Below are 24,700 nucleotides of genomic sequence, written 5' to 3'. Positions count from 1 at the left end.
GTGTATATATACGAGGCAAAAGCACTTTCATGAAAACCATATTTTCTTGGATTTATCCGCTGATTCTTGTCTCCGTTTTTGGTTAACATCCCTAAGAGAAAAAGCAAGTTAGCAAACAAGTATAATAACTGCTTAAATGATGATTTAAACTCTCGCAGCTGCTGTAGTATTAAAAGAATGCCATTTCGAGTCTGGAAATTGTGCAGGCTGGACTAACCTTGAAAGCCAGGAAAAGTGGAAGTTTTCCCCAGGTAGGAAGAAGGATGTTTCTGCCTCCCTAGTTTTTGTAAAGAAAATGTGCGTTGTAAAGATCTCTTCGTCTTAATCTTTTTTACAACTGTCCCGGTCAATCTCCATACTTATGGAAAGGATTGACCTAAAGTAGGTTGGTCCTTTTCTATATAAATTTATTATTACTGACTCAATATTACATGTCTCAGGTCATTTTGCCCACATCGGGAGATCTTCCAGGGGACGGCTTAAAAGTCCTTTGTTATCATGGAAACCAGCTAATGTGATAGTTAGTTTGTGCTTACGGTTTAAATACCTCATGCCAACTAAATCAAAGTCATACTTAAAAGTTCTGCTTTGGGAAGCAATAGAAGAAAGGGAGATATTAGTTTGGCAGCTGCTTGGATACCACGGTTCAGGATGGTCAGTTGCTCAGGTGGTTTTGCCAAGCTCTGTGGCTATTCAAGTAAGTGAAGCTTCCAATTCACTTGAGGGAAATCTCTTTTTACTTGCATTTGTTGGTGAGGTTTATATCTATGCATGTGTTAGCCTTAATCGTCGTTTTATTTAGTGGTTGATAACATCATGTTCATGTTTTGTGACAGGTTATATTTGAGGGAGAAGGCTTTGTTGATGACCCAGTGAATGTGGCAATTGATGACATCAGCGTAACGACTGAGAACTGTATTTTACTACCTTACTTTGCGAAGCCAGGTGACTTTTTCTTTCCGCTCTCCCTTTTCGTCTCTATACTTATGAATAAGGAGCTTACCGATCATTTGAATTTTCCAAAATTATTGGTAGGCTGGTTATGACAATAGTTACCAAAGCAAACATGTAAGGTTCACGATTTTAGATACAGCTATTTCAATTTACGTTGTCGGATCAAAGCCTCAAGCCTACAAGACAAGACCGAAGGGGAATATGGGATCTTAATGAATAATTATCAGCAAAATTAACAATGGCTCGTCCATACAGCGAAGATCTCCGATAGCGAGCCATTTGGATGAAAGAAATGTTGGGGTTTCAAGTGGATGAGGTTGCAGCTGCTTTATGGATGTCACCAAGAACTATCGAACGTTATGTTTCAAAAGTTTTAAATTCTGGAGACGTCAAAGCAAGAATTATTGGAAGACCAGCAAACAGTGTGGTAATGCATCAGCACGTGGAATTTTTGATTATGGAGGCAGTGCTTGAAAGCCTAAAATTAATTCTAATCTACCCATACCGCCTTTCGGTCTTGTCCCGTACCCTTGAAGCTTTGATCCGAGAACGTAAATTGAAATAGCTGTATATGAAAATTCATATATTTGCACTGCGGTGGAGAGATGAAATTAGGAGATCCTCGCAACTAAGAACACTACTGAAACAAGTAGTTGTAAATAGGACCTGAAAAAAATTCAGGCCCGTACGGGATTTGAACCCATGACCTATGCGATACCGGTGCAGCGCTCTACCAATTGAGCTAACAAGCCAACTGGGAGCTGGGAGCTTTTCAGGTCCTATTTACAACTACTCGTTTCAGTAGTGTTCTAAGCTGCGAGGATCTCTTAATTTCATCTCTCCGCCGCAGTGCAAATATATGAATTTTCGTACATCTAAAATCATCATTCACTTGGATGTTTATTTGGACCCAATTCATTTACCAGCTCCCAGTTGGCTTGTTGGCTCAATTGGTAAAGCGCTGCACCGGTATCGCAGAGGTCATTGGTTCAAATCCCGTACGGGCCTGAATTTTTTTCAGGTGCTATTTACAACTACCCGTTTCAGCAGTGTTCTTAGCTGCGAGGATCTCCTAATTTCATGCAAGGTTCAGTTCCGACCATTTTTTAAGTCATTAGTGTTGGATAATAATGCATTGTTTGTCAGATTCTCTCATAGAAGTGTAACAAAGTTTCCGCCATTAGTTCTTTCTCTCTATGGCTTTTCACTTTTAAAGACAGGAAAATGAAATAGAAACTTATTTTGCCGAGTTTTTTTAGGCTTTCAATGTGGCGAAAAAGAGTTTCATTGTTACAATGGGGAATGTGTCAAAAACGATTTAACATGTGATGGTGATCTCGCGTGTAAAGATGAATCGGACGAGGAGAACTGTGGCTGTCCCTCCAATAAGTTTGCTTGCCAGGATGGAAAATGTATTCCTGCTGCAGCTGTGTGCGACGGTAGCAACGATTGCTCAGACGGAGATGATGAAAATAATTGTCGTAAGTTCATGACTGCACAATGATAAGGACATCACGGTAGTTTTCTCTTAGCTTTTATGGTCATCTCAGGCTAAAGAGTGATTTTTTTTCTGATCGGTTTAGCTAAGAAAGTCGTTAAGTCTGGCCAGCGATGATAAATGTTTTTCTTTAGTCTGTTTTTCCGCAGTATTTGTATTCGCATCACTTAATTCAAAGATTTGCTTTTCAGGTGTTCCATGTCCCTTAAAATTTCATTGTCTTGATGGATCGTGCATTTCCTGGTCTGATACCTGTAGGGAAATACCGTTCTGTGGGGACGGGACTAACACACCGTCTGTATGTGGTAAGTAGGACATAGCGGCCTAATGTATACCTAGTTCTAATTCAGCGTAATTCGTGTTAATTCACAAAAACTCTCCACCATTCCTTTTCGTGACCTATAACTCATGAAACCAATCATTATGATATCGAAAATATCCTGCTATACTCTAGAAATTGCAATTTAAGAAACAGTGCTTTTCCCTCAAAATGTCTGCATTTCAGGGTCGGGAGACTGCCTTCTCAGTGATTTATCGTGTTTATCAGTCACGTCGGAAGATCTCTTGCAGTGTAAATCATCTTTCAGAGGTAACATTTATGTCAAATTACTGAGATGCTACTATACCTTAAAAGACCACTCTTTTTCCGGTCAATTATCTTTGTCTTCATCCTCTCCTGCCTCTATGTTTACAATACGGTGTCAGAGCGTCTGGTTCATTTGAGGACTGATTTGGTAGGCTTGTTTGATAAAAAAAAGGGTTCAGATGAAACAAACGTAGTTAATTTTGATACTCGCGAATTACTAATTATAATTACGAAGACTAAGATACCCACAGTAATTCCACTCTATGAAAAAAATACCAGGTCATTTGCAGTCTTCATTATGGAAAATTGGAACAGTCAGTCTCAATGGTGAAATATCTCTGGTTCATTTGACACGTTGCAAATAATCGTACCAAAATGCCGTTGTTGTTCGTGAACAATAACCTCGTGTACCCTTGCAATTCAATATTGGAAAGCGACTCCGTATGCATGGAGGGAATGAATATCCAAAGCATTGTTATCCTTTCGGGTTTCGGTAACTAGCTAATTTTTCCATTCAAACAGGCCATTGCAGTTTCGACGATGATTTTTGCACATTGAAATATGACTGGAATGCCACGTTCCAGTGGACTAAAACGTCAGGAAAGACACCAACGGAAAATACTGGTCCAACATATGATCACACCACGTTTAGTAAGGATGGTAAGGAGTGCCTTCAGGACTTACACTTCTTGAGATCATTTTTTCTCCCCTCGTTCAAACTATTTTTTACAAAAATGTCGAGTTGGAAATCCCAGTGAAATATAAAGTTATGAAATACACCAAGCAATGATTGTAATCTATCCAAGAACTATTTGGAGGACATACTCGACTAAATAAGGAAAGAATCCTGAAAATTTCGTCTATTTATTGGCAGAACGATTTCTACCCGTCACTCTGATTTATTAAGCTTCTGATTTTGTTTTCTTGTTTTTGATTTTACGTTTCTAATTAGTCTTTTCTTAAGGATTTATAGTTTCATAGATGCAATATTTGTAACTCCGTCATTGCAAAAAATGTAGTTATGAAAACAATTTTGCAATGTTACCAAGGCAAATTAGTTGATTAAAATTTTCTAGGGTCAGCCTCCTCGAAGTTCTATAATAACATTATAACTCTGAAAAAAGCAGAATTTGCTATTAATGTTTTCGTCTTCCTACTATTTTTTTTTTGCATAGCCTAAACTTTAAAAGAAACATAAGCATATATAGTTCTTATTCTATAACAGGGTCGTATATCTACATCGAAGCCTCTCCACAAATACCTGGAGACGCAGCAAGGCTGTTTAGTGACTGGATGGAACCCAATGAAGTAGTTTGTATTCAGTTTTGGTATCACATGCACGGGTCAGACATTGGTAATCTGAGCATCTACTTAAAAACTAACCAGTCAGAAACAGTTTTTTGGACACTTTCGGGAAATCAGGGGGACCAGTGGAAGTTCGGACAAACAGCTTTAAACAGTCGAGATGCCTATAAGGTACGTCTCCCTGTATTTATCGTTACCGAGTACTTACGACTGCAAACTTTAAGTTTTGTTTATCGACATCTATAGTTCATGAAATCAAATGTATGAAGGTACTTTTGAGGTACATAACTATCGTTATCGCTGTTATCACTACTCATATCGTTAATGCTATGGTCATCCTTTTTTCCATCGTCATTATTGTTTTTCACAAGTTTATCATTGAAGGAACAGTTGGCTATGGAAGCAGCGGTGATATAGCTCTGGATGATCTGACATTGCTTGATGGTAACTGTAAGACAATTATTACACAGAGTAAGTGATCTTCTGCAAAGTAAGATGTCTAGAAGCTAGTGGTTATTTATGATTTTTGTTTTCTTTTTGTTGTTGCTGTAGGAAGAGTGAATTAGAAATATTGCAAATTGATGTTTCTCATGATCCGTAATTGTAAATTTATATGTTGCTAGATAATTCCTTGCAACAAACAATCTTTCGACTAAAAATTACGACTCAAGTTTTTCCGTTAACTTGTTGGAAATTTCGTTGTACCAGCGCAATAGAAAGGCCAAACGCAAAGAGAGAGTTGCAGGAGATAAACATACGCCTTGGTTATAGCACAGTGAATATAAATGATTTACAGGGCAGTTTTTTTTCTTGGTTGGCATGTAACGATAATGAGGTCTTACGACCTCTTTGCACTTTTAGAGAGTTTGGACTGTGACTTCAAAGGAGACACATGCGACTGGGAGGCTCAAGGAAGGTGGACCCTTTCAAAAGGTGTGCCATGATTTACCGTGGAGCACTCTTTATTTGGGAGTCGATTTGAACGGTTATTGCATGTCTTTAACAATTTCCGGACTCTGATAATTATTCTCTATAATTATCTCTTATCAGATGGTTCCTCTATTTTTCTTCGCCCTGAAGCATACGCGGTGCGTCATTCTCTATTTTCGCCACCGAACATAAATACCAACGAATGGAAGTGTTTTCATCTTTGGTATTTCATCGGAGGCAACTACGGTTATGAAGGGTCGATAACAGTGCTATTAAATATGTTAAAATCAAACCTAACGAGTTTACTTTTCTTCGCGGACAAGGCCACATCTGAGGCAACATACACACAAACACCGTTACCACAAAATTTCACAGATGCTCAGGTATTTACAAAATACAGTCGTGTTGTAGCCGTAGATCTTTCATAAGCTTTACAAGTTTCTTATGAATTAGATTTATTTTAGATGAATTTGATATTGAATTGGAGAAGCTTTTAGCTTAAAACTAATGTTTCACACTCAAGTGGTGCTAGTCTGCTATTGACAATGACATCATCTCATATCATTCCGTAGATCGAAATAGTGGGAACGAATGAATTGAAACTTCTGGCTATCAGACAAGTATCCTTTTCCAAAGATTCTTGTGAGCATATTCCTAGGCCAAGAAATGGTAAGTCTCCATCACGATTGATGGCGTCTATTCACGCGCATATTGTTCCGATTGTTGCGTTTCGAATAACGACTATGTAGCTCTAAATGTCAATAACAACGAAGGTTTCCTAATTGTTTGGCTCACCCCCTCTGTACCACTTTATTGAAAGTATATCATGACTATTATCTTTATAAAGACACTAACAGCTATAAACAGAGCTTAAAGGATAACCACTTTCGTATAAAAAGACTCAAATATTCAATGTCGAATAATACAATATCAATTTACACGGCGTATAAGTTATTGAATTTGCATTAATAGAGTCGAAAGACATAATTGCTAAATACGCCCTGGAAGGGCCTGCTTGAAACCGATTTTTTTCGTATTTTATCATCATGTGATCTTTAGATTTGCATCAGCATAAACCTCTTGGAATGGAAAACAATGAAATCCTCGATAAGAAGATCACCTCATCTTCACAAGTTGATGGGGTTCATGCCGCCATCCAAGGAAGACTTCACTTCCAAGCAACCCCAGGCAAAGCAGGGTCTTGGTCGGCTGGTTCAGAGGACTTAACACCATGGCTTCAAGTTGATCTGAATATTCGGAACACAAGAGTTACTGGCGTTGCGACGCAAGGGAGAAACGGACCCTTCGCTCAGTGGGTTACGGAATATAAGCTCCAGTATAGCAATGATGGGGTAAGCTTCAAATACTACAGGGAACCCGGAAAAACCTCAGAAAAGGTATGTACGAGATTTAATAAGACGTTCATCACAAATGGATGTCCAGGAAAATTCAAAATCTTTGCAGTATGTAAAATTCTGAGCATTGACGAAGCTGGTTTAAAGAGGCGAGAAAGACCGCTGTTGATATAAGGTTCGGTTGTCAGATGGAGAACATGCAATTCATTTGTCAAATGTGTGTTTCTTGGGAACAGTTCCACACGCTCGCGAAAAGTAGATGATGTCTTTCTTCATGACCAAGCGCTTATTTGCACACATGATTTTTTTACATCAATTATCCTCACATGACAATTCCCAAATAAGGCCATTTATCTAACGAACATTATCCCGTAAGAATTTTGTACATGAACAAGGCTTAGCACAGATAAGTCATATCTTTCCGAGCGCTTGTTAAGGGGCTAAAATGTGTGTTGATTAGCATCGTAGAACTAATTTTTGGTATTTACAACACAAAATTAACATAATGCGATCTTTTGTCGATACAGCACTTTGCTGGAAACGCTGACCAGGATGCTGTTGTTTTTCATGAACTTAATCCACCAATCAGAGCACGTTACATCCGCTTTCGACCTGTGGCTTGGAACAAAGCAGCTTCAATGAGAGTTGAACTGTATCAGGGTGTGGAAGGCAAGTCAATTACTTATAGACGTTTAGTTCTTCTATCTTTTCTTTTCTGCGAAAACGCTTGGAATAAGATAAAATATTTGGTATCACTTCGCAAAAAAAATGCAAACTAGTGTCAGTGTCTTTTTGTGTGTACAAATTATAGACACCGTTGGCTAGAATAATGATGTATGTATTTCCAAGGGAGCTTTCATAATAATCGCTGTCTAGAAGAATGTTATTTACAAGTCTATGGAAATGTTTTAATTCTCATAAAGATAGCTGTTTTCAAGACCATCGCGCACAGATATGAGATCTCGGTTTGTTAGCTTGAACAGTGCTTGAAGTCAATAACTTACCCCAAAAGTTGGTAATTCATTAATAAGGATTGACAATGATCAGTAACATCGATGAGGTATTTTTCCTTACAATGATCTGCTTCATTACCGTTAGAGTGTAATAAAGCTCTGGGAATGGAAAACAGCGAAATCTCGAGTGGACAAATTCTTGCCTCTTCACAATGGGATGGATATTCCGCTGCAAGCCAGGGAAGATTATTCTTTCAAGCGACAGAGAGGAAACAGGGAGGATGGTCAGCTGGCAAAAAGAATGCAAAGCAATGGTTTCAAGTTGATCTGGGAGGTCAGTATGTTAAAGTCACAGGTGTAGCAACACAAGGCAGGCAAGACCACGATGAGTGGGTAACCAGTTACAAACTGCGGTACGGGAATGACGGAGAGAGCTTCCAGAGCTTCAAGGAAGAAAGGGATCTCGAGGACAAAGTGAGTATAAAAATAGCCAATTAAATGTTTATCATGCAGATATGTTTTAGCAAAAAAATAATCAATGTCATGAAATTGTTAATTTCAACTTCTGATAATGTTATCATCCATCTTAGAGGTCAAGCGTTAAAACTCTCTAAGCTAATCAGTTAAGAGGCAATCGATAACCAGTTTGTCAGAAAAATCCCCGGTCAGTTAATATCGCCGGTGCTCATCGTCTTTTGTTTTTCTCATTAATGAGTTGAAAAGTTAGACGAGTCTAATATTTTGATATTCTATGAAGTCTTATTCACCAGTTCTCGTGTCGGGACCTTCTTAGCCGCGCACTTGTTACCACATCCTATGCGGATATCCCATATCTACTGAAGTTATCTGCGTTTTAAAGAAGCCCTCTATTGTAACTAATCAACAAGTCTTATTTTACATTCGTCTTATATAGGAATTTACTGGAAATGTGGACCGTGACAGCATTGTTCGTTATGAACTTTACCCAGCCATCAAAACCCGTTACATCCGCCTTCAACCTCTTTCTTGGCATAACTGGATATCTATGAGGATGGAATTGTATGGCTGTTCAGAAGGTAGTCGAAGTATCAGCTTCTAAGTGAAAAGGAGTTTCATTTTTCTACGATATCTTTACCCGATACAGGTCCACTACCTTAAAAAAAAGGTTCTAACCCTATTGCATACAGTTGCATACTCTTTCCTTTTTCTTTTCAAATTTATTTGTTATATGACTGAGGACACCTACGAGGGAAGAATTGTTTAGAGGGTATTTAAACTTGGAAGATATCATAAGCCAGTATAACTCAAGAAAGTTTCGGTATAGATTGTGATTTGGGATATTCATTTACCTGATTCGATTTCAATGAAACAAACAGAATGTCAAACGGATCTTGGCTTAAGAAAGAGAACTATTCCTGATGCACAGTTAAGTGCTTCATCGCAGCTGGATCATAACCATGCCGCATCTCAAGGAAGACTGGACTATGAGGGTGAAAGGTGGAGATCGTCAGCCTGGTCATCGCGCAGCATCGATAAAAGTCAATGGCTCCAAATTGATCTTCGAAGTATCTACATCAAAGTAACCCGAGTGGCGACGCAGGGTCGAACCGGCTGGGACAAGTACTGGCAGTGGGTAACACATTACATGCTGCAGTTCAGTGATGACGGAGAAAGCTTTATTTTCTTCAAGGAACAAGGGAAATCAACGGCAAAGGTAATACAATTTTTTTACGGAAATGTTAGCGGCGTGTTCTGTTACAATGATAGATATTTAGACAAGCAAATTGCTGTTCTCTCAATTTAGGATTTTAGTGGCAACAGCGACAGCAATACCGTTTTTCATAATGACTTAAACCCACCGATCAGAGCTCGTTACATCCGCTTTATCCCACAAGCTTGGTATGGCTATATATCGATGAGGGTGGAGCTCTATGGATGTCTGGAATATAATAATAAAGGTGAGGAATGCAGGTTGGACTTAAAATAGGAACATCTCTTTATGAAAACAGCGAACGAAAATTATTCGACGAGTCCTGTAAATGTATCAATAGCACAGTGCAGCTTCTCATCACAAAGTAGTTTTATGTAGACAACGTCAAGTGTCAGCTCTATTTCTTCTTTAGTTATTCATATAAAAGCTCACTTATTGACTGAATGGCTAACTGACTAATAAACTGACGGATCAACAGACTAGTTACCCGACAGAGTAGCTGATTGACTAGCGGACAGTGTCAGTACGACAAGTTATAACATAGGGTTTGAGCTAATTTTGGGCTTGGTTAACACATAATCCTACTTTATCAGTGAATTCTGCCGGCACATTGGATTTGTTAGGTCTTACCTCGGATATTCTGGCCTTGACTGCCTTTCTCCAAGATACGAGTTACGGCTTGACCGAACTTGCCTGATACGCCGCCCACGAGTACCACCTGACGCAGTTAGGTATAGTAGCTATTCTTGCAAATAAAATGTTTGACATGGTCTTTACTCGCATTTACTCCATATAGTTTCCATGAATGTATCCAAATGTCGACAAGCCCTTGGTATGCAAGACGGTATGATATCAGATGGACAAATCAGTGCCTCTTCGGAATATAGTATCGAACATGCTGCAATCCTAGCTAGGCTACACCATGCACCAATAACCGCAGACAAGGCTGGGTCTTGGTCAGCAGGGAGAAATGATTTAAATCAATGGTTGCAAGTGGATCTAGGAAGTCAGTACACGAGAGTAATGCGAGTCGCAACGCAAGGAAGGCATGATGATAGCAACTGGGTGACAAGGTATAAGCTACAGTATGGCAATGACGGAGAAAAATTTCATTACTATAGGGGATCCGGAGAAATTTCAGTCAAGGTAATGTAATTAATGGATCTACTGTACTCACTGGTATTTCATTCTTCAATCCTTAACTTTCAGCCTTAATTCCGATCTAGAGACCCAAAACTTTAATACTTTTAAGGTACGAGAACAAATTCCATAGGTCATAACTCTCGATTTGTTTAATATTTTTCATTAAATAATAATGGTCCTTTCCCCATGGATATCACAATAACTTATCTAACCGTATGTTAAATGCAAAATAATATGTCTAAAAAATACGAATTCAGAACATACCACTTTTATAATTAATGATTATTTCCGTTCGAAAGAATCAAAAGTCGCGAGAGGAAGAAGAAGGTGGGTCACTTGCCTTCAGAAACTGCAAACTTCTCGCAGAATGCTTCAAATGAGAGATATAAATTTATTTAAGCAATTGCAACGATGAACACTGATAAACCATTAACGGTTCCTATACTTTTTTTAACCTAGGATTTTATTGGAAACTCTGATCGAGACACTGTCGTTTTTAATGAACTAAACCCGCCAATCTATGCACGTTTTATCCGCTTTCGACCACAACATTGGTTTGGCCACATAGCTATGAGGGTAGAGGTCTATGGATGTCAAGGTGAGGAAGTATTAATGTTCTGAATAATGAAAAAAATGCAAAAAACATACGACTTTACGCATTATTTTCATAATCTTTCAACTTTTATTTAGTCCCCTATATTGTTCTTTAATTCCTCCTACCACACCTCCTGCAGTGCACTAGCATTTTTTGCATGTGCTCGATTGCTGTCAATGTTTGTAACTCCGGGTCAGGATTGCCTCACCAGTTGTGATTTAACAACAATCTGTGCTTGTTTGTTGTTGTTGTTGCTTTTTAGTCTGTTTTTGATTGTTTGTTTGGTTTTTTTTTACCATGGAATTTGAGGATAAATGTTAGTACCAAGAATTTTCATAGATTTCTTGAAACCCTCAGAATGTACGAAACCTCTCGGCGTGGGTAGTGGTGCAATATTTGAAAGGCAAATGAGTTCTTCCTCCCAACTGGACGATGCTCATGCCGCTGTGCAAGGAAGACTCAACTCCAGGCCAACTGAGGACAAAGGAGGATCCTGGTCCGCTGCTTCGAACAACCGCAACCAATGGCTTGAGATTGATCTGGTCAGTCAGAACATCAATGTGACCCGTGTAGCCACTCAAGGAAGACATGATTCCAGTCAGTGGGTGACGAAGTACAAGCTGCAGTACAGTAAAGATGGTGTAAACTTCCAATATTACAAAGAGCCAATGGAAACTGCGCATAAGGTGGCACTTATTTGTTCACAGACAAGTTTACTTCAGTTTCCTTTTCAAATTCCCTTTAATCGTCTTTATTTGCCAAACACCGAATTTCCGTCGCATTAGTGTATTTTTTCGCTTTTAACCTGTAGTTATGATGCCCTACAGTCAATGCTAAGTTTCGTAACACCTTAGCATACTGATTACAAAGATGAATTGTCTATTAGATAGGTAGAAAGAAACAAGTTACACTTTGTTATAAGGAAAGAGGTGAGACTACTTCACATTTAATATATGGACAGTGGTTTAGCGTGGTGTGTACTCTCATCGACGACGATATTCGTCATCCCAGGGGTCAAAATGCTGATTGTCGATGCTTGACTGTTGATTTGTTTTCTTACCACATATCGACGTCAAACAAAACGATTCTTTCAGTGCGTGACCATTGCGTGACACTTTGACACGAGCTTCTGTAATGCTGAGCTCTGTACTCTTATCGACAACGGCAAATTGGCTGATGAGATTGCGATGTTACTGCTAATTGTGGTAAAATTAGGATTCCACGTGAGTTCGGTAACAAAGTAGTACGCTTTTTTCTTAAAAATGTATACTTTAACCCTAAATATCACGATTATCGAGATTATCAAGAGTACAATTTTTAGCTGAGACGGCACTCCATACTATTTTCAATCTGTAGATTTTTGATGGAAACGTTGAGCAACACGCCGTTGTTTATAATGAACTTGTCCCGCCTATCAAAGCACGTTTCATCCGTTTTTGGCCCGTTGACTGGTATGGTCATATATCAATGAGAGTAGAACTTTATGGATGTCAAGGTAATTTATGATGTGTTTCCTTCCTAAAGACTCTCATTCAATTTATCAAGCGACCAAATAATCGAATTCAGACTTGTTAGGTTTGGTTCAGGATGTCTATGATACCTCCACCTATAGCAAAGGGTGCGAAGTAAATCCGAGATTGTCTTTTTGCCGAGTAAGTCTTGATATCGAGGCATTGCAAGGAAGCATATGTATTTTGGTACTTGCTTGGTAGTATAAGGATATAGCATCTCAAAGTGTCTTTTCCACCCTTTAGATGACCGTCCCTGTGACACATCAGTAGACTGGTGTGGATGGAAAAACGAACGTGGCTGGAAAAGTATCAAACATAAAGATCTTGATCAGGTCTATCAGAATGAAGGTGGCGGTGGTAAAGGTTCGTGATTACTTCTTCAGAAGCTTTATAAGAATTAGATGTCTTTTGTTTTGATAACAAAATATTTTAGTATTTGTAAAAGACATCGAAAAAGAGATAACGATAGCGCTACATTATGTATTATTTTGCTTCCGCTATGCTTTTTCCGTCCAAGGTTTTAGTGACAACAACAACTTCGAGGTCCTTCTCCCTGACAGCGAATATGGTTACATATCATTATCTGATGTGATACTGGATCAATGCTGTTTTACCATTTGCTTCTGGTTGAAAACCGCTAGCAGCGGCTTCTATATAGAATACAATAATGCAGGATCGGCCAAAGAGAACAAGACTCTAGTTTTTGGAATCTATTGTGGAAACAACACATTTTCCCTTCAAAGCGGGAGCAAGAGAAGGTATCAAAGTGGAATCAGTGCAGGGTTGCTTCTTGTCTTACATTTGATTCACAACCATTGCAATTACCCTAACAGAGATGAAGCCTGAAAATTATAACTCGTTGGCAAGTTAACTGCCTAGAACCGCAGAACCTCGTTCTCTCTGTTTCTTCATTCAAAGCTTATGAAATGGTGTCAGTCAGTATTGAGTGTGATATGCTATCTGTAATTACCATTTACCGAATGTTGCAAAAAAAAAAATGAAGAGAAATTATAAATAAGCAAAAGCTAAACATTTTCCACTCAACTAAAAATTTTCATTTGAATCAAACAAAACTTAAAACATAATCAAATAAGTCTTCAAACAAATCGAATAGGGAAGAAATGGGGAGTTTTCTTTGGGTGAATATGAACAGTGTCCTTCCATCTTCCTGCACAGCGAGCAGTCAATGGACGTTATGGACTCCACCTGGCACCACGTTTGTGTCTCCTGGGATGGGAGAGTTGGGCTACTTGCAGTTTTCAAGGATGGTCATATAAATTTCAAGTTAAATGACTTTATGGGGCCCCTACTTCAGAAGCCGAATGAAGGTAAGTAGAAGACATATTCTATTTTTCTTCGGGGCTATGGGTGAGGGACCTTTGGTGCAATCTTTTTTTTTTTTCCGGATATGAACGGGTTCAACGAGGGAATTAATGCTGGATGATATTTAATTTTAGTTGACAAATTCAGCCGAAAGGCTTAGTTTGAGTTAGGTTTGATAATGGCAATCATTTTGCGAAGTTAACTTATTGTTTGCGGTTAAAACATGAGAGGCCCATGATAAAAGAGGAGCTATTAAATCAAATAACTCAGTCACTTTCACCCTTTGCTCCTATCGACCCGTGAACAACATGCTTTGCATCTTTTGATCCGCTTAAACGAATTTACCCAGAGAAAAATGTGTTTTAATTTGCAAATACAGGAATCGTGACGATTGGTTTTAGGAATATAAATGGAACTGCTTCTACTGTTCTTGGTAAACTGAGTGGCTTCAATATTTGGAGTACCTTGGTCACAACAGAGGAGATACTGCGCATGTCATACGGATGTGGCACGGAAGCTGGCAATGCGATGTCCTGGGGAAAAGTTAGAAATGGGCTGATTGGGGAAGTGGAGATGAAATCACGTCCAACTTGCAACGATGGAAAACGTAAGGCATACTTTAATAACTTCATCATTGTCATCGTTGTAAGCCAAACACTAAGATCACTTTTGTTGTTGTTTTGGTTTTGGTTTTAATAATAATCTCTTTATAAACGTGTTTCATTCCATCAATATAAAAGGATAGTTTGATACAAGAGCCATCTTCATGTCTGTTGCTTAATTTTATGATTTGTCTTTTCTTATTTTGTTTTCCTTGTGGTTATTGACATTATTTCCCTTTCCGTTCTTTATTCTCTTTAATGGTGATATCTCCTCGAAGGTAAATCACTAGTGTCAACCAGTAGTCGAACAAAAATCATCTCTATTCAGTTAGTCTAGTTCTCTGTCATGACCTATTCAAACTAATGACGACAAGGAGTTCTTTTAAGACAGGATTGCCTCAATCTTCGGCTGGCAGGAGGTGATTCTGGGCTCTAATGAAATTGCAGCATGATCAGCGCAGAATACTACAAGTCTCTAATATGTTGTGGGTCAAAAGTTTTTCATCAGCGTTGCTTTGGTCTTTTAAATGAAATTTGAAGGAATGCGCGATCCTTTTTATCACATGCGTGTATCATTTGCCACACTCAAAATTTATAATCAGGATCACAAACATTGTGATTGTATGACCAACAGGTGCCAGGCTTGTGGTAGATACCGTCGATTTGGAGCCAAATGGGACCGCAGTTCTTGTGAGCCAGACATACAATAGATCAAGTGACGGGAAAAGCAGATGCTTGAGGTTTCGCTATATGCTGCGGGGATCTGGAGATAAAACGTTGACAATTTTCCAGAAAACAGGAATTTATCGTGAAATACCCATCTGGACTTGGAAAGGCGACTCTGGCTGGGACTGGATTTATGGTGAAGTTCCGCTGACCTCTACTACGAAGTTTAAGGTAATATCAAAACTGCGGAACTTACTTTAATTTACCATGGCTACCACAGAGCCTTTTGGTGTCCTCGCACTACCATGATCAATGCAAACCATTAATTTACTCTGGTCATTTAATGGTATTACTGTGAAGGTGAAAAACGTCTTCCACAATACCTAAAGGTAAATTAACAAACTTCTTTTTCCTTTTTTTAGATTTTGATCAAAGCTCAAAAAAGTAGGGAGAAAGACTTGATTGCTTTAACAGGGATATATGTCAAAGAGGGACTCGATTGCAAACTTAGGCCGCTGTCGGCAAAACAAGGTAACTCGTTTACATGTACCCTGCCTTGCATTATTACCTTATGTTATATGATCTTTTTATAGTAGCTGATAAAATTGGCTTAAAATTTCAACGGAGGAAAGACTGCATTACTTTTAGCCCGCTTTCCAAGGATCTTTTCTTTATAATTCCATCGGAACTAGGTTGACCATTCGTTTGTGCATATATCATCTTCCTATATATTTCTATTCACAGCTTGTAATGAGGATTTAACTGATCCATCAGGATATCTCTTTTCACCGGCCTATTCCGGTGATGTTCTTGATGATATCGCCTGCACGTGGTACATTACCGTTCCACGCAATAACAATATTCGCTTGGAATTCCGAGAGTTCCGTCTTCCAGACCATCCCACATGTAAGGGCTGTGATCTTCAAATTTTCGATGGAAGTGAAACGTCTGCTCCTGCGATAGGTCGATTCTGTGGATATATGTATCCTCCTATTTTCATTTCTTCATCAAATAATCTCAGGATTGTTCTGCGTTGTGCTGCCAATCCCTACACAGCAAGATTCAAGATTTTGTATAACTCCACGGCTGGTATGAAACGCTACATCTCTTTGACTTTTTATTGCAACCAAGCATTTTTTTTGACCTTCCACTTTCAGAGCTCTTATGAAAAATGAGATAAAGTAATGGCATGCACATGTCACGTCATAACTTCATGTTATTGTTTACTTTTCAATTCTTTAGCTCACAAGAGTTTAGAGTCGTCCTGCTCACTACAACAAGGTATACAAAGAATCTTCAGCTAATTTCCGTTCCCTTTTTTCTCCCTTTGAATTTGTACCTACGTTTTGTGAGACTGTATGAATTATTATCTCATATACCTCACGGTCGCTAATAACTCCTATTTAAGTCAAGTTTTGTTAGCTGTATAAAAATTAATGAAAAGGAGCTAACTACTTTAGTCTTTCTTCAGCCTTTTGTTCCAAAACTAAAAGTATTTCGGTGCTTCTGTTTTACTTCAACTTGCAAATGATGATCTTAACTTACTCGCCTATCAATCAATGCCAATGACCTGCGTCTTACAATGCGTCCCAGAATGCCCAGCAAGCTGCAAATGTGAAGAGTTTGGTGGACAAGAAGATAAGAAGATACTGGTGACCGGAGAAGACTTACTTAATGTACCGAATCACCTTCCAACAAACGTTGGAGCAGTGTATGTGATATTTGGGGTCCTTTTTATATTTAATGGCCTCTTTGTTTTATCGTCTTTTCTTTCCGAACAACGAGATTGCTAGTTCTTTCCTCCTGTTTTGCTAAATAACTGATATTATTTCTATATGTTCAAAAAGGTTTTTTGGCCAAAATCGGATCTCCCAATTGCGCGAGGAGGACTTCATAAACCTCTTGAAATTAGAATATATGTAAGTAAACCTATTACTTTTGTTTAAGATTGTTCATTACTTTATTGCAGCGACTGTATTAATCTTAAACATTTTTCTGTAGCTAATGAGGATTATGGTTGAGAAAACCACTCGATTTCCTTAACCAACGCCTTGATTGACAAATTTTGGGCGAAAGAAGTTTTCCCAGTACCTTCTGGACTGAGATGAAAACAAATTTCTCAGTTTAAAACTCAATGTCCTTAATTTGAGCTTAAAGCTGTTGTGTCACCGATTTGTAACAGTTCTCATCTCTCTCTTCCTCTTCCTCAGCGATTTAAGCTTCAATTCCCTGCTTCACGTGGATGAAGACAGCTTTCAAAATGTGACATCCGTCAAGACACTGTAAGTATCAATTAATAGTCATTTATTTCATAGTGGCAGAGCAACTTTTCTGTCACGTAGTCTGGTGCAAAGTCGATGATCACATTTGTCTTAGCAATCGATATTTCTTTTCCTTTTGTCGCAGGAGACTTGATTTTAACTTTCTTCGAGCTCTTCCTGTTGGGGCCTTGAAGGGACTACCCAATTTACGCGTACTGTGAGTTTCATGTGAACAATGTTATTATTGTCCTATGTGTTCTCCTTGGGACATAAATGTGCTTAGGTCGAACTTTGCACTTTGGAAAGAAAGAGCGAGAGTACGGGGAAAGGGGTTTTATGTTATGACCTCTTTTAAAGTGAATAAAAGAGATTGATTGTTTTATTTCAGTGACTTAGGACGGAACCTTCTACGGGTTGTATTCGGCGAGATGCTCGATGGACTTTCGAATTTGGAAGTTTTGTATGTACTTATTTTCACTATTCTGATAGTTTTAAGTCTATGATAATTAGCTTAATCACCTCACTTCTCTGTTTTGTTTGCAGGAGTTTTCGCTCTAACCAGATCGAGCTGCTGGAATACGGTGCTTTTAAGAACAAAAGCAATATAACTCATCTGTAAGTGCACTAAAATGGTCTCCAGCTCACTCAGGTCACACTTGATCACTCAGTATTTACTAACACCAGTTGATTTTGAATGTCATCGGAAAAAAATCAATGGAAAACATGTGACCGGCCAATAGAACCATGGGCCTGATTTCCTTAAGAGTGGGTAGCTCTATACAATTGATAAATTTATATCTGGTGGATAGCACAGTATGTTTTGTCAACGCTTATACGCTGGACAGCTATTTATCTATTGGATAGCGTTATCCGCCCTTTGAAAAGCTAGGCTCTATTGTTTCTGCCAATCAGCAGATACATGTTTCTTTCTTTTAATTTTTTTTTTAATTTTTCATTTTCAAACAATATTATTCTTGTGTACATTTAGGTACCTACAACATAACAAGCTCAAAGAAGTGTCAAATGGGATGTTCAAAGACCTTATGAATTTGAAAGTATTGTGAGTGAATTTTGATATCATAGTCAGCACAAATCCTATGGAAAGAGACAATAGTATGAGTATATTGCTGTATTTGTTATATGGTTGTTCTATTTAAAACACAAGGACGTCGTAAATTACATGTTTTGAATTTTTTATCTTAATGAATTATAAATTGCTTTTATCCCTCATTTTCGAAGGATATCAAATTTAAGTCAGGTTTCCATAGAAAAAATATAATAATAATAATTATACATATATAATATATATATTTTTTTATCAGACCTCGAGACATGATGATATTATCTTTCAGCTGACATAGCTAATCTTTTGTTGTTGTCGTTATTATTGTTGTTTTTATTAATCACTGGCGAGACATTTCCTTAATTTTCTTAATTATGTGCTTTTTCTTACCATGATCTGTTTGAAATCTCCAGAAATCTTAGCAGGAACAAATTAACAACTGTTTCGAAGGAAACCTTTCAAGGGTTGAAGTCACTCGAGTATTTGTAAGTGTACAATGTTGCTGAGAAAAAGTAAATTATCCATTTCCCTTTCGTTTGTACCTTACAGGAGAGCTGTATTCACATTTTGTTAGTTACTTAATGATTTGATTTTCAGCAAAATAGTAATGAAAATTTAAAGTTAAATTATATTGAAAACCCTTCTACCACAACTATTCAAGTATTTACTGCAGTTGATGAATGGTTGATCACTTTTCAACTCAGTCATAAAGGAAGATCAATGATACACTGCGCGAAATGATTTTTTCCACCATCAATCAAGTTGCACAATGATTTAAGAGAGAAAAGAGAGAGAGTATTATTTTATAAAAATTTGAGATCAGCGAAATTCGTTATTTTCATGTTGTGATTGAATAATTAAACGCATAATTCAGTTTGATGTGAATTTCTTATGCATCAGTTGAGTCGATATTGGGACACAACGGAAAGTGAATCAGTTATTCTTGTTTACTTTGTTGTGCATTAATTCAGGTACCTGGGTGGCAACAAACTTACCAGAGTACCTCCAGACGTATTCAATGACCTCAAGAAGCTCAGATATTTGTGAGTGATTTGCTTTTCAATCTTCATCAGTCTAAGTTGCGTAAAATCTAAAGGCAGCTCATTGTACCAACAAACAAAAACTTGATCATGATTTTTTTTACTTAATAAAGGAAAATTTTCTGAATCAACTATATATTTCCCACTTTAGGATTATGGGTTAAAGTCACTGCTCTTTTGAAATTAATTCATTTTTAAGGCCCTTTTTAATATCCAGACGTTCGACCGTTCCCCCGTTGTAAAATGACGCATTCAGAATTTTGTTAATTGTCCGTATAAGAAAGCAAGATTAAATTATTAAAGAAATAAAGGTGAGGTTTCCCTATTTTGCAATTTCAACAGGAGACTAGATCACTTCATACTCTGTTGTTACGCCAAGAAGTCAATTGAAGGAGTTGTATGCGATTCCCCAGTCAATGAATTCTCGAGCTGCGATGACCTCATGAAAAACAAAACTCTTCAAACTTGTATCTGGATTCTGGGAATCTTCGCCTTCTTTGGTAACCTGTTTGTCATAATATGGCGAATCATCGATAAAGAGGAGAACAGAGTCCACTCGTTCTTATTGACAAATCTAGCATTTGCCGACATGTTCATGGGTGTCTACTTGCTGGCAATTGCCATAATGGACGCAAGGTGGCAAGGTGAATATTTCAAGCATGACCATGAATGGAGATCTGGTTGGGGTTGTCGAATCATTGGAGTTTTATCGATGCTTTCCAGTGAGGTATCTGTACTAATTCTAACAATCATCACCACGGAAAGATTTATTGCAATCGTCTTCCCTTTCAAATTCAAACGCCTGACCATCAGATCCGCTGTATTCACCTGCACAGGAGCGTGGATATTTGGAATAGTTATCTCAGTGATTCCCATAACCGGAATAAACTATTTTTACGATCAAAACGGTGATTTCGGTTTTTACAGTCGTTCAGCAGTTTGCCTTCCTCTTCAACTGTCTGAGGGAACTCCGGCCGCTTGGCAATACTCTGCCTCCTTCTTCATTGGGATGAATTCTGTTTCTTTTACCTTTATCCTGGTGGCTTATATCTCAATGTTTTTGACGGTGAAACGGGTAACCCATTCTATTCGATCGACGAATTTAAACAGAGAATCCGCTATGGCCAAGAGACTTGTTTTCATAGTCATGACAGACTTCTGCTGCTGGATGCCCATAATAATCATCAGCATTTTGTCTCTGACAAAAAATTTTAATGATCCAGACAAAATTGCTTACGTGTGGATTGCAGTGTTTGTTCTTCCCCTCAACTCTTCCCTCAATCCAATCCTTTACACGTTTTCCACCGATAGAGTAAAACGTAGCTTTGGCCAGAAGGGGAAAAATGTCACTGGTTTCGTTATGAAGACCTTGAACAGACCTACAGAAGGTGGGTATTTCTGTTAAGGAATAGTTTGGTGATCCTATTCTGAATGCTGTCTTCATCTTAAAGATTTGAAGCCGTAGAAATTATCTTATTCAGCCGTAATTTAAGTGTGCTACTATTTCATCGTATTCACTCTCAAAAGACTGCTCCAAAAACAGCGAAAGCAAAAATAAGTGTGGGACAAACCATCTGGAAGCATTTTCAATTGAAGCCTTCTCACACAACGTTACACGACACATCAGAGCCAACCTAACTAAATTTTTTAGTGATTGTTCAAAAATTATTCTAAACTGTCAATTTATATGGTGTGTTCCAATCACCTTCAAAAATCCCCTTTTTCTTTTCCACCTTGAAACGTACCTTTGTTCATGATCAGTATCCTTTTATCTTTTCTTCTGAAGATCGATTGTCCTGTTCCTCGAACATATCTGGAAAAACGTTGCTCTCTAAAGTCCTTTCAATTTCCAGCCCCAAGCCAAAAGCAAGGGTATTGAAAAAGCCGGAGGTCGGGCGTGTTGTCGTTCACGCTAATCTAAAGCTGATTGAAAGAGTAAATATCTTCAAAGATGATACTGCTGCAAGAAAATCCATGGTAAGTACTTCTTTGTGAAAACCAAAATGGCGCTTTCGTGGCTACCGACCAGTGAAGATAAAGTTACGAGACTTGATCCCTCATGTAGGTCTTTGTTCCGCTCAAGCTATCTTAAGATCGCATCCATTTTCAGAGAGGCAATTGCAAGAAATAATCATGTGCTATATATTTATTAATAGCTAGCAATCACTCTCCGTGGGCGTTTAGGAACATTTACCTCGATCAAGGGAGAGCCCTTGGAGTGAGGCTTATTTGACGAATACATTATTTCTCCCTTCATATATTACAGGATGCTCTACATAAAGACCTTTCTCATGCTTATTTCTTGAACTTTTCTTAAAGTGTGAAATTAATCTTGTTCTGATTACTTTTTCTATCAACCAATCTTGCGCAAGGATTTTGAATGTCTTACAAAAATTGGCAAGTAGTACACCCTGTGTCACTTACCTTGGACTTACAATTGCAATGTATGACATGTACAAATGAGTATAAGCTTCACGTCACCTCTCGCTGTTACAGGGTTATGTTACAGCTTGGTGCGAGGAAGGAGGTGTTCTCAATGTGGTGTTGCTAAAGTACTTTGGAAAAGAAATGAAGGAGGACTGGAATCGGGAAGTGAGTGTAGTGCAGAGCCTCTCCTGTGACGAGCAGCCTCTGTCCAATGTGTTACACTATCGATGGCACAACAAAAGTAAGTGACCCTAATCAGTTTTTTCAATTTAACCATCAGTTTTTAGAATTGCCATAAATTCGTTGTACCATTTTTAAATCCTAGGTTACTTACTGCTCTATATTCCATAGAAGTAGTTTTTCACTTTAAATTTGTTGTTGTTGGAAAATCAGGATCTGTGACATTCACAATGCCACAGTAGGGACCTTTTTTATCGATTTCATAGGTGCTGTGCTGAGCCTCTGAAGCTATTTTTTCGTTTATTTCTTTAGCTAGCGACCTAAATATCGAGCAAGGCAAGACGAAGATCAATGCTTTACGAGGAAAAAGTTTGTAAGTTGTTAATGAATTAGAGCTTTATTACCAAACATATTGAAATCACCATACATTTGATAACAAGTAAAATTACGGATTTTGAATCCTGCGTTTCCATTTTTTCTAAAAGCCTGATATGTTTCGACTATGTGTCGAGTTCAACTCTGGAAGATTTGATTTGTAAGAAAGAAACTGTCATCGACTTCGAGTCAATTTGTGCGGTAGCTTGTGACATCTTAGGTGCAATAGAAGGACTACAGGGACTTGGAATACTTCATAATAACATCACAACACGCAACATTCTGATCAGCCAGTGCCCTAGGGTAAGTGAAGTGGTTAAATTATTCACTACTCTCAATCTCTTAGTTAAGGAATCAGTTAAAAAAAATAACCTACTAGCGTGTTGCGTGACCGGCAGTTCGCATATGTACATATATCCTCTTATATGTTTGCTACTGCAGACTTTGTCCTTCATCGAAAAGTCGACAATTATATTGTTCCTTATTCAAAGGTTGCTTCACTTTGAAAGTCCTCATAGTTTAACACAAACGTTTCTTCGAGCTTTTGGGGATATTTCGTGAGAACAAAGCACATTTCACTTGCATTGCTTTTTCGCAGTACTATATGGCATATCTCTGATTGAATAGAAATCGACCTGAAATGGTCCAGTGCGGAATATGTTTTTGGTTTTAACAAAGAGTTAGAATAATACAATGGAGCGTGCGTTGTTCCTAGGTCGAGTCCTTCCCTGATCAGTAAATGGGTTTCGTGTTTCCGGATAGTCCCTTGTTCTACACTTAGACCAGGGTTGTAAATTGCCAACTGATTTGCCTTCTGCCCGTTGAGGTTTTCCATCAAATTCCTTGTGATGTCTATTATAAGTTTTTTGATATTTGAACGCATGTTTAATTACAGAGACGTAAAGAAAACCACTGAGTCAGTCATAACTCTGCCACCCTTCTACGCCCATTTATTGTTGTTGTTTTGAGTTGGAGATAAGTTATGGTTATTACCTCCATGCATTTTCTTTTCATAGATTCCTCCAATCAAAGCAGTCTTAGGTGGATTCTCTCGTGCATCCAAGGTGAATGGAGAAAGCGCGTTCACAAACCAAGCTCTTGATGAACAGAGTTGTTTTGGTAGCCATCTTGAGCAGTTTGGACAGTTGTTGGCCACGCTACTAGGACACTGTCACGGCTCTTGTGAACAGTTAAAGGTGAACATCGATAAGTTTTATTAAGTTAAATTTTTACTCCTTGGACAGTGATAAAGATACACAGTGACTCTGGCATATATATTATCTTTTTTCCAATAGCTACATGAAATTATGAATCTCTGCTTTGAGGAAACACCAGAGAAGAGGCCTACAGCGTCTAGCCTGCGAGAACTCTTGGAAGAGGTCTGGTGCACAAAGGGTTTCAGTGATTCATTTGTTTGATCTACCATACGGACAAAAACACTAAATAGCTATATAATACATATATTGGCTGAGCTTTTGAAAAATCAAACAATTTTTGCCCATCCCTGCAGCATGAAGGGTACAAGCCTTATCCAAAAGGCATGTTTATCTCGTCAATAACGGTAGAATGCACTACAATAAAGCGCATTAGTAATTCTGCTTTGTAAATAGTTAAACCTTTGTAGAGCATATTGGTACGGAATGTATATTCTGTTAGTGAAAAAAAAAGTATTCTGAAAATGCTCATTTTCTCAAGAACCATATTGTAATCTGCACCCACGGTGTTACTTTTAATTGTTCTTGTTGAATAAGATTGGTGAATAAAACTAGCACTTGCACACCTGATTTAGTTCAAAGAAAACACACTGCCTTCTACATTCCTCCAAATGAATTTAACACCTCTATGTATTAACTTTTGATTATGCAGTGAACCTTAAAAAAGTTTGAAAGATTGCTGAAACTATGGTAATGCGTTTCTAATTTAGGTTAATTGGACGGTACGTAATACTTTCATATTTTGAGAGCAAAATAATTCCCTTAGACATATTTACAACCAAGATTGTTACTTTCACGTGGCGTCTGAGTATTCTCAGGGCCTCTACTGAACATTCGTCAACTCCAATACAAACGAAAAAGACCCACAATGTCCAATTTTCAGCTCTCGTAATGCTCCCATCGACACTTAGTTAACAAAAACATCCAGCGGAAGCTTTGAATGCTTTTAATGTACGCAACCATTCTTAACAGTTTGTTCACACACCAAGAACAAAGGAACACATTACTCGTGGTTGCTTAATTATGGCC

General features: G+C 38.1%; 1 protein-coding gene across 1 annotated transcript in view; it reads left to right on the top strand.

The window, feature by feature from the left end:
* The window catches only part of LOC131773441 (uncharacterized), a 43,626-nt gene extending 19,613 nt beyond the window's left edge, over positions 1-24,013 (top strand). Inside the window, exons 25-70 of the mRNA XM_059089416.2 lie at positions 159-251; positions 441-697; positions 837-945; positions 2,214-2,435; positions 2,644-2,757; positions 2,958-3,041; positions 3,561-3,698; positions 4,264-4,514; positions 4,715-4,814; positions 5,205-5,276; positions 5,394-5,656; positions 5,846-5,942; positions 6,333-6,670; positions 7,156-7,297; positions 7,727-8,055; positions 8,495-8,636; positions 8,937-9,274; positions 9,365-9,518; positions 10,068-10,417; positions 10,874-11,012; positions 11,367-11,695; positions 12,366-12,504; positions 12,764-12,868; positions 13,038-13,278; positions 13,697-13,848; positions 14,223-14,450; positions 15,080-15,342; positions 15,534-15,642; positions 15,856-16,200; positions 16,354-16,392; positions 16,705-16,822; positions 16,959-17,030; positions 17,322-17,393; positions 17,518-17,589; positions 17,761-17,832; positions 17,916-17,987; positions 18,361-18,432; positions 18,849-18,920; positions 19,407-19,478; positions 19,818-20,863; positions 21,262-21,452; positions 21,972-22,147; positions 22,399-22,455; positions 22,568-22,760; positions 23,474-23,653; positions 23,753-24,013. Coding sequence (XP_058945399.2) covers positions 159-251; positions 441-697; positions 837-945; positions 2,214-2,435; positions 2,644-2,757; positions 2,958-3,041; positions 3,561-3,698; positions 4,264-4,514; positions 4,715-4,814; positions 5,205-5,276; positions 5,394-5,656; positions 5,846-5,942; positions 6,333-6,670; positions 7,156-7,297; positions 7,727-8,055; positions 8,495-8,636; positions 8,937-9,274; positions 9,365-9,518; positions 10,068-10,417; positions 10,874-11,012; positions 11,367-11,695; positions 12,366-12,504; positions 12,764-12,868; positions 13,038-13,278; positions 13,697-13,848; positions 14,223-14,450; positions 15,080-15,342; positions 15,534-15,642; positions 15,856-16,200; positions 16,354-16,392; positions 16,705-16,822; positions 16,959-17,030; positions 17,322-17,393; positions 17,518-17,589; positions 17,761-17,832; positions 17,916-17,987; positions 18,361-18,432; positions 18,849-18,920; positions 19,407-19,478; positions 19,818-20,863; positions 21,262-21,452; positions 21,972-22,147; positions 22,399-22,455; positions 22,568-22,760; positions 23,474-23,653; positions 23,753-23,875 — 8,342 coding nt within the window. The 3' untranslated portion in view covers positions 23,876-24,013. The remainder of the gene's footprint in view (positions 1-158; positions 252-440; positions 698-836; positions 946-2,213; positions 2,436-2,643; positions 2,758-2,957; positions 3,042-3,560; positions 3,699-4,263; positions 4,515-4,714; positions 4,815-5,204; positions 5,277-5,393; positions 5,657-5,845; positions 5,943-6,332; positions 6,671-7,155; positions 7,298-7,726; positions 8,056-8,494; positions 8,637-8,936; positions 9,275-9,364; positions 9,519-10,067; positions 10,418-10,873; positions 11,013-11,366; positions 11,696-12,365; positions 12,505-12,763; positions 12,869-13,037; positions 13,279-13,696; positions 13,849-14,222; positions 14,451-15,079; positions 15,343-15,533; positions 15,643-15,855; positions 16,201-16,353; positions 16,393-16,704; positions 16,823-16,958; positions 17,031-17,321; positions 17,394-17,517; positions 17,590-17,760; positions 17,833-17,915; positions 17,988-18,360; positions 18,433-18,848; positions 18,921-19,406; positions 19,479-19,817; positions 20,864-21,261; positions 21,453-21,971; positions 22,148-22,398; positions 22,456-22,567; positions 22,761-23,473; positions 23,654-23,752) is intronic.
* The last annotated feature ends 687 nt before the right edge of the window (positions 24,014-24,700 follow it).

Source organism: Pocillopora verrucosa, chromosome 4 (genome assembly GCF_036669915.1).
Source record: "Pocillopora verrucosa isolate sample1 chromosome 4, ASM3666991v2, whole genome shotgun sequence".
NCBI classification, from domain to species: Eukaryota; Metazoa; Cnidaria; class Anthozoa; order Scleractinia; family Pocilloporidae; genus Pocillopora; species Pocillopora verrucosa.
The sequence above is the reverse complement of the archived record's forward strand: the minus strand, read 5'-3'. Positions and strand labels throughout refer to the sequence as shown.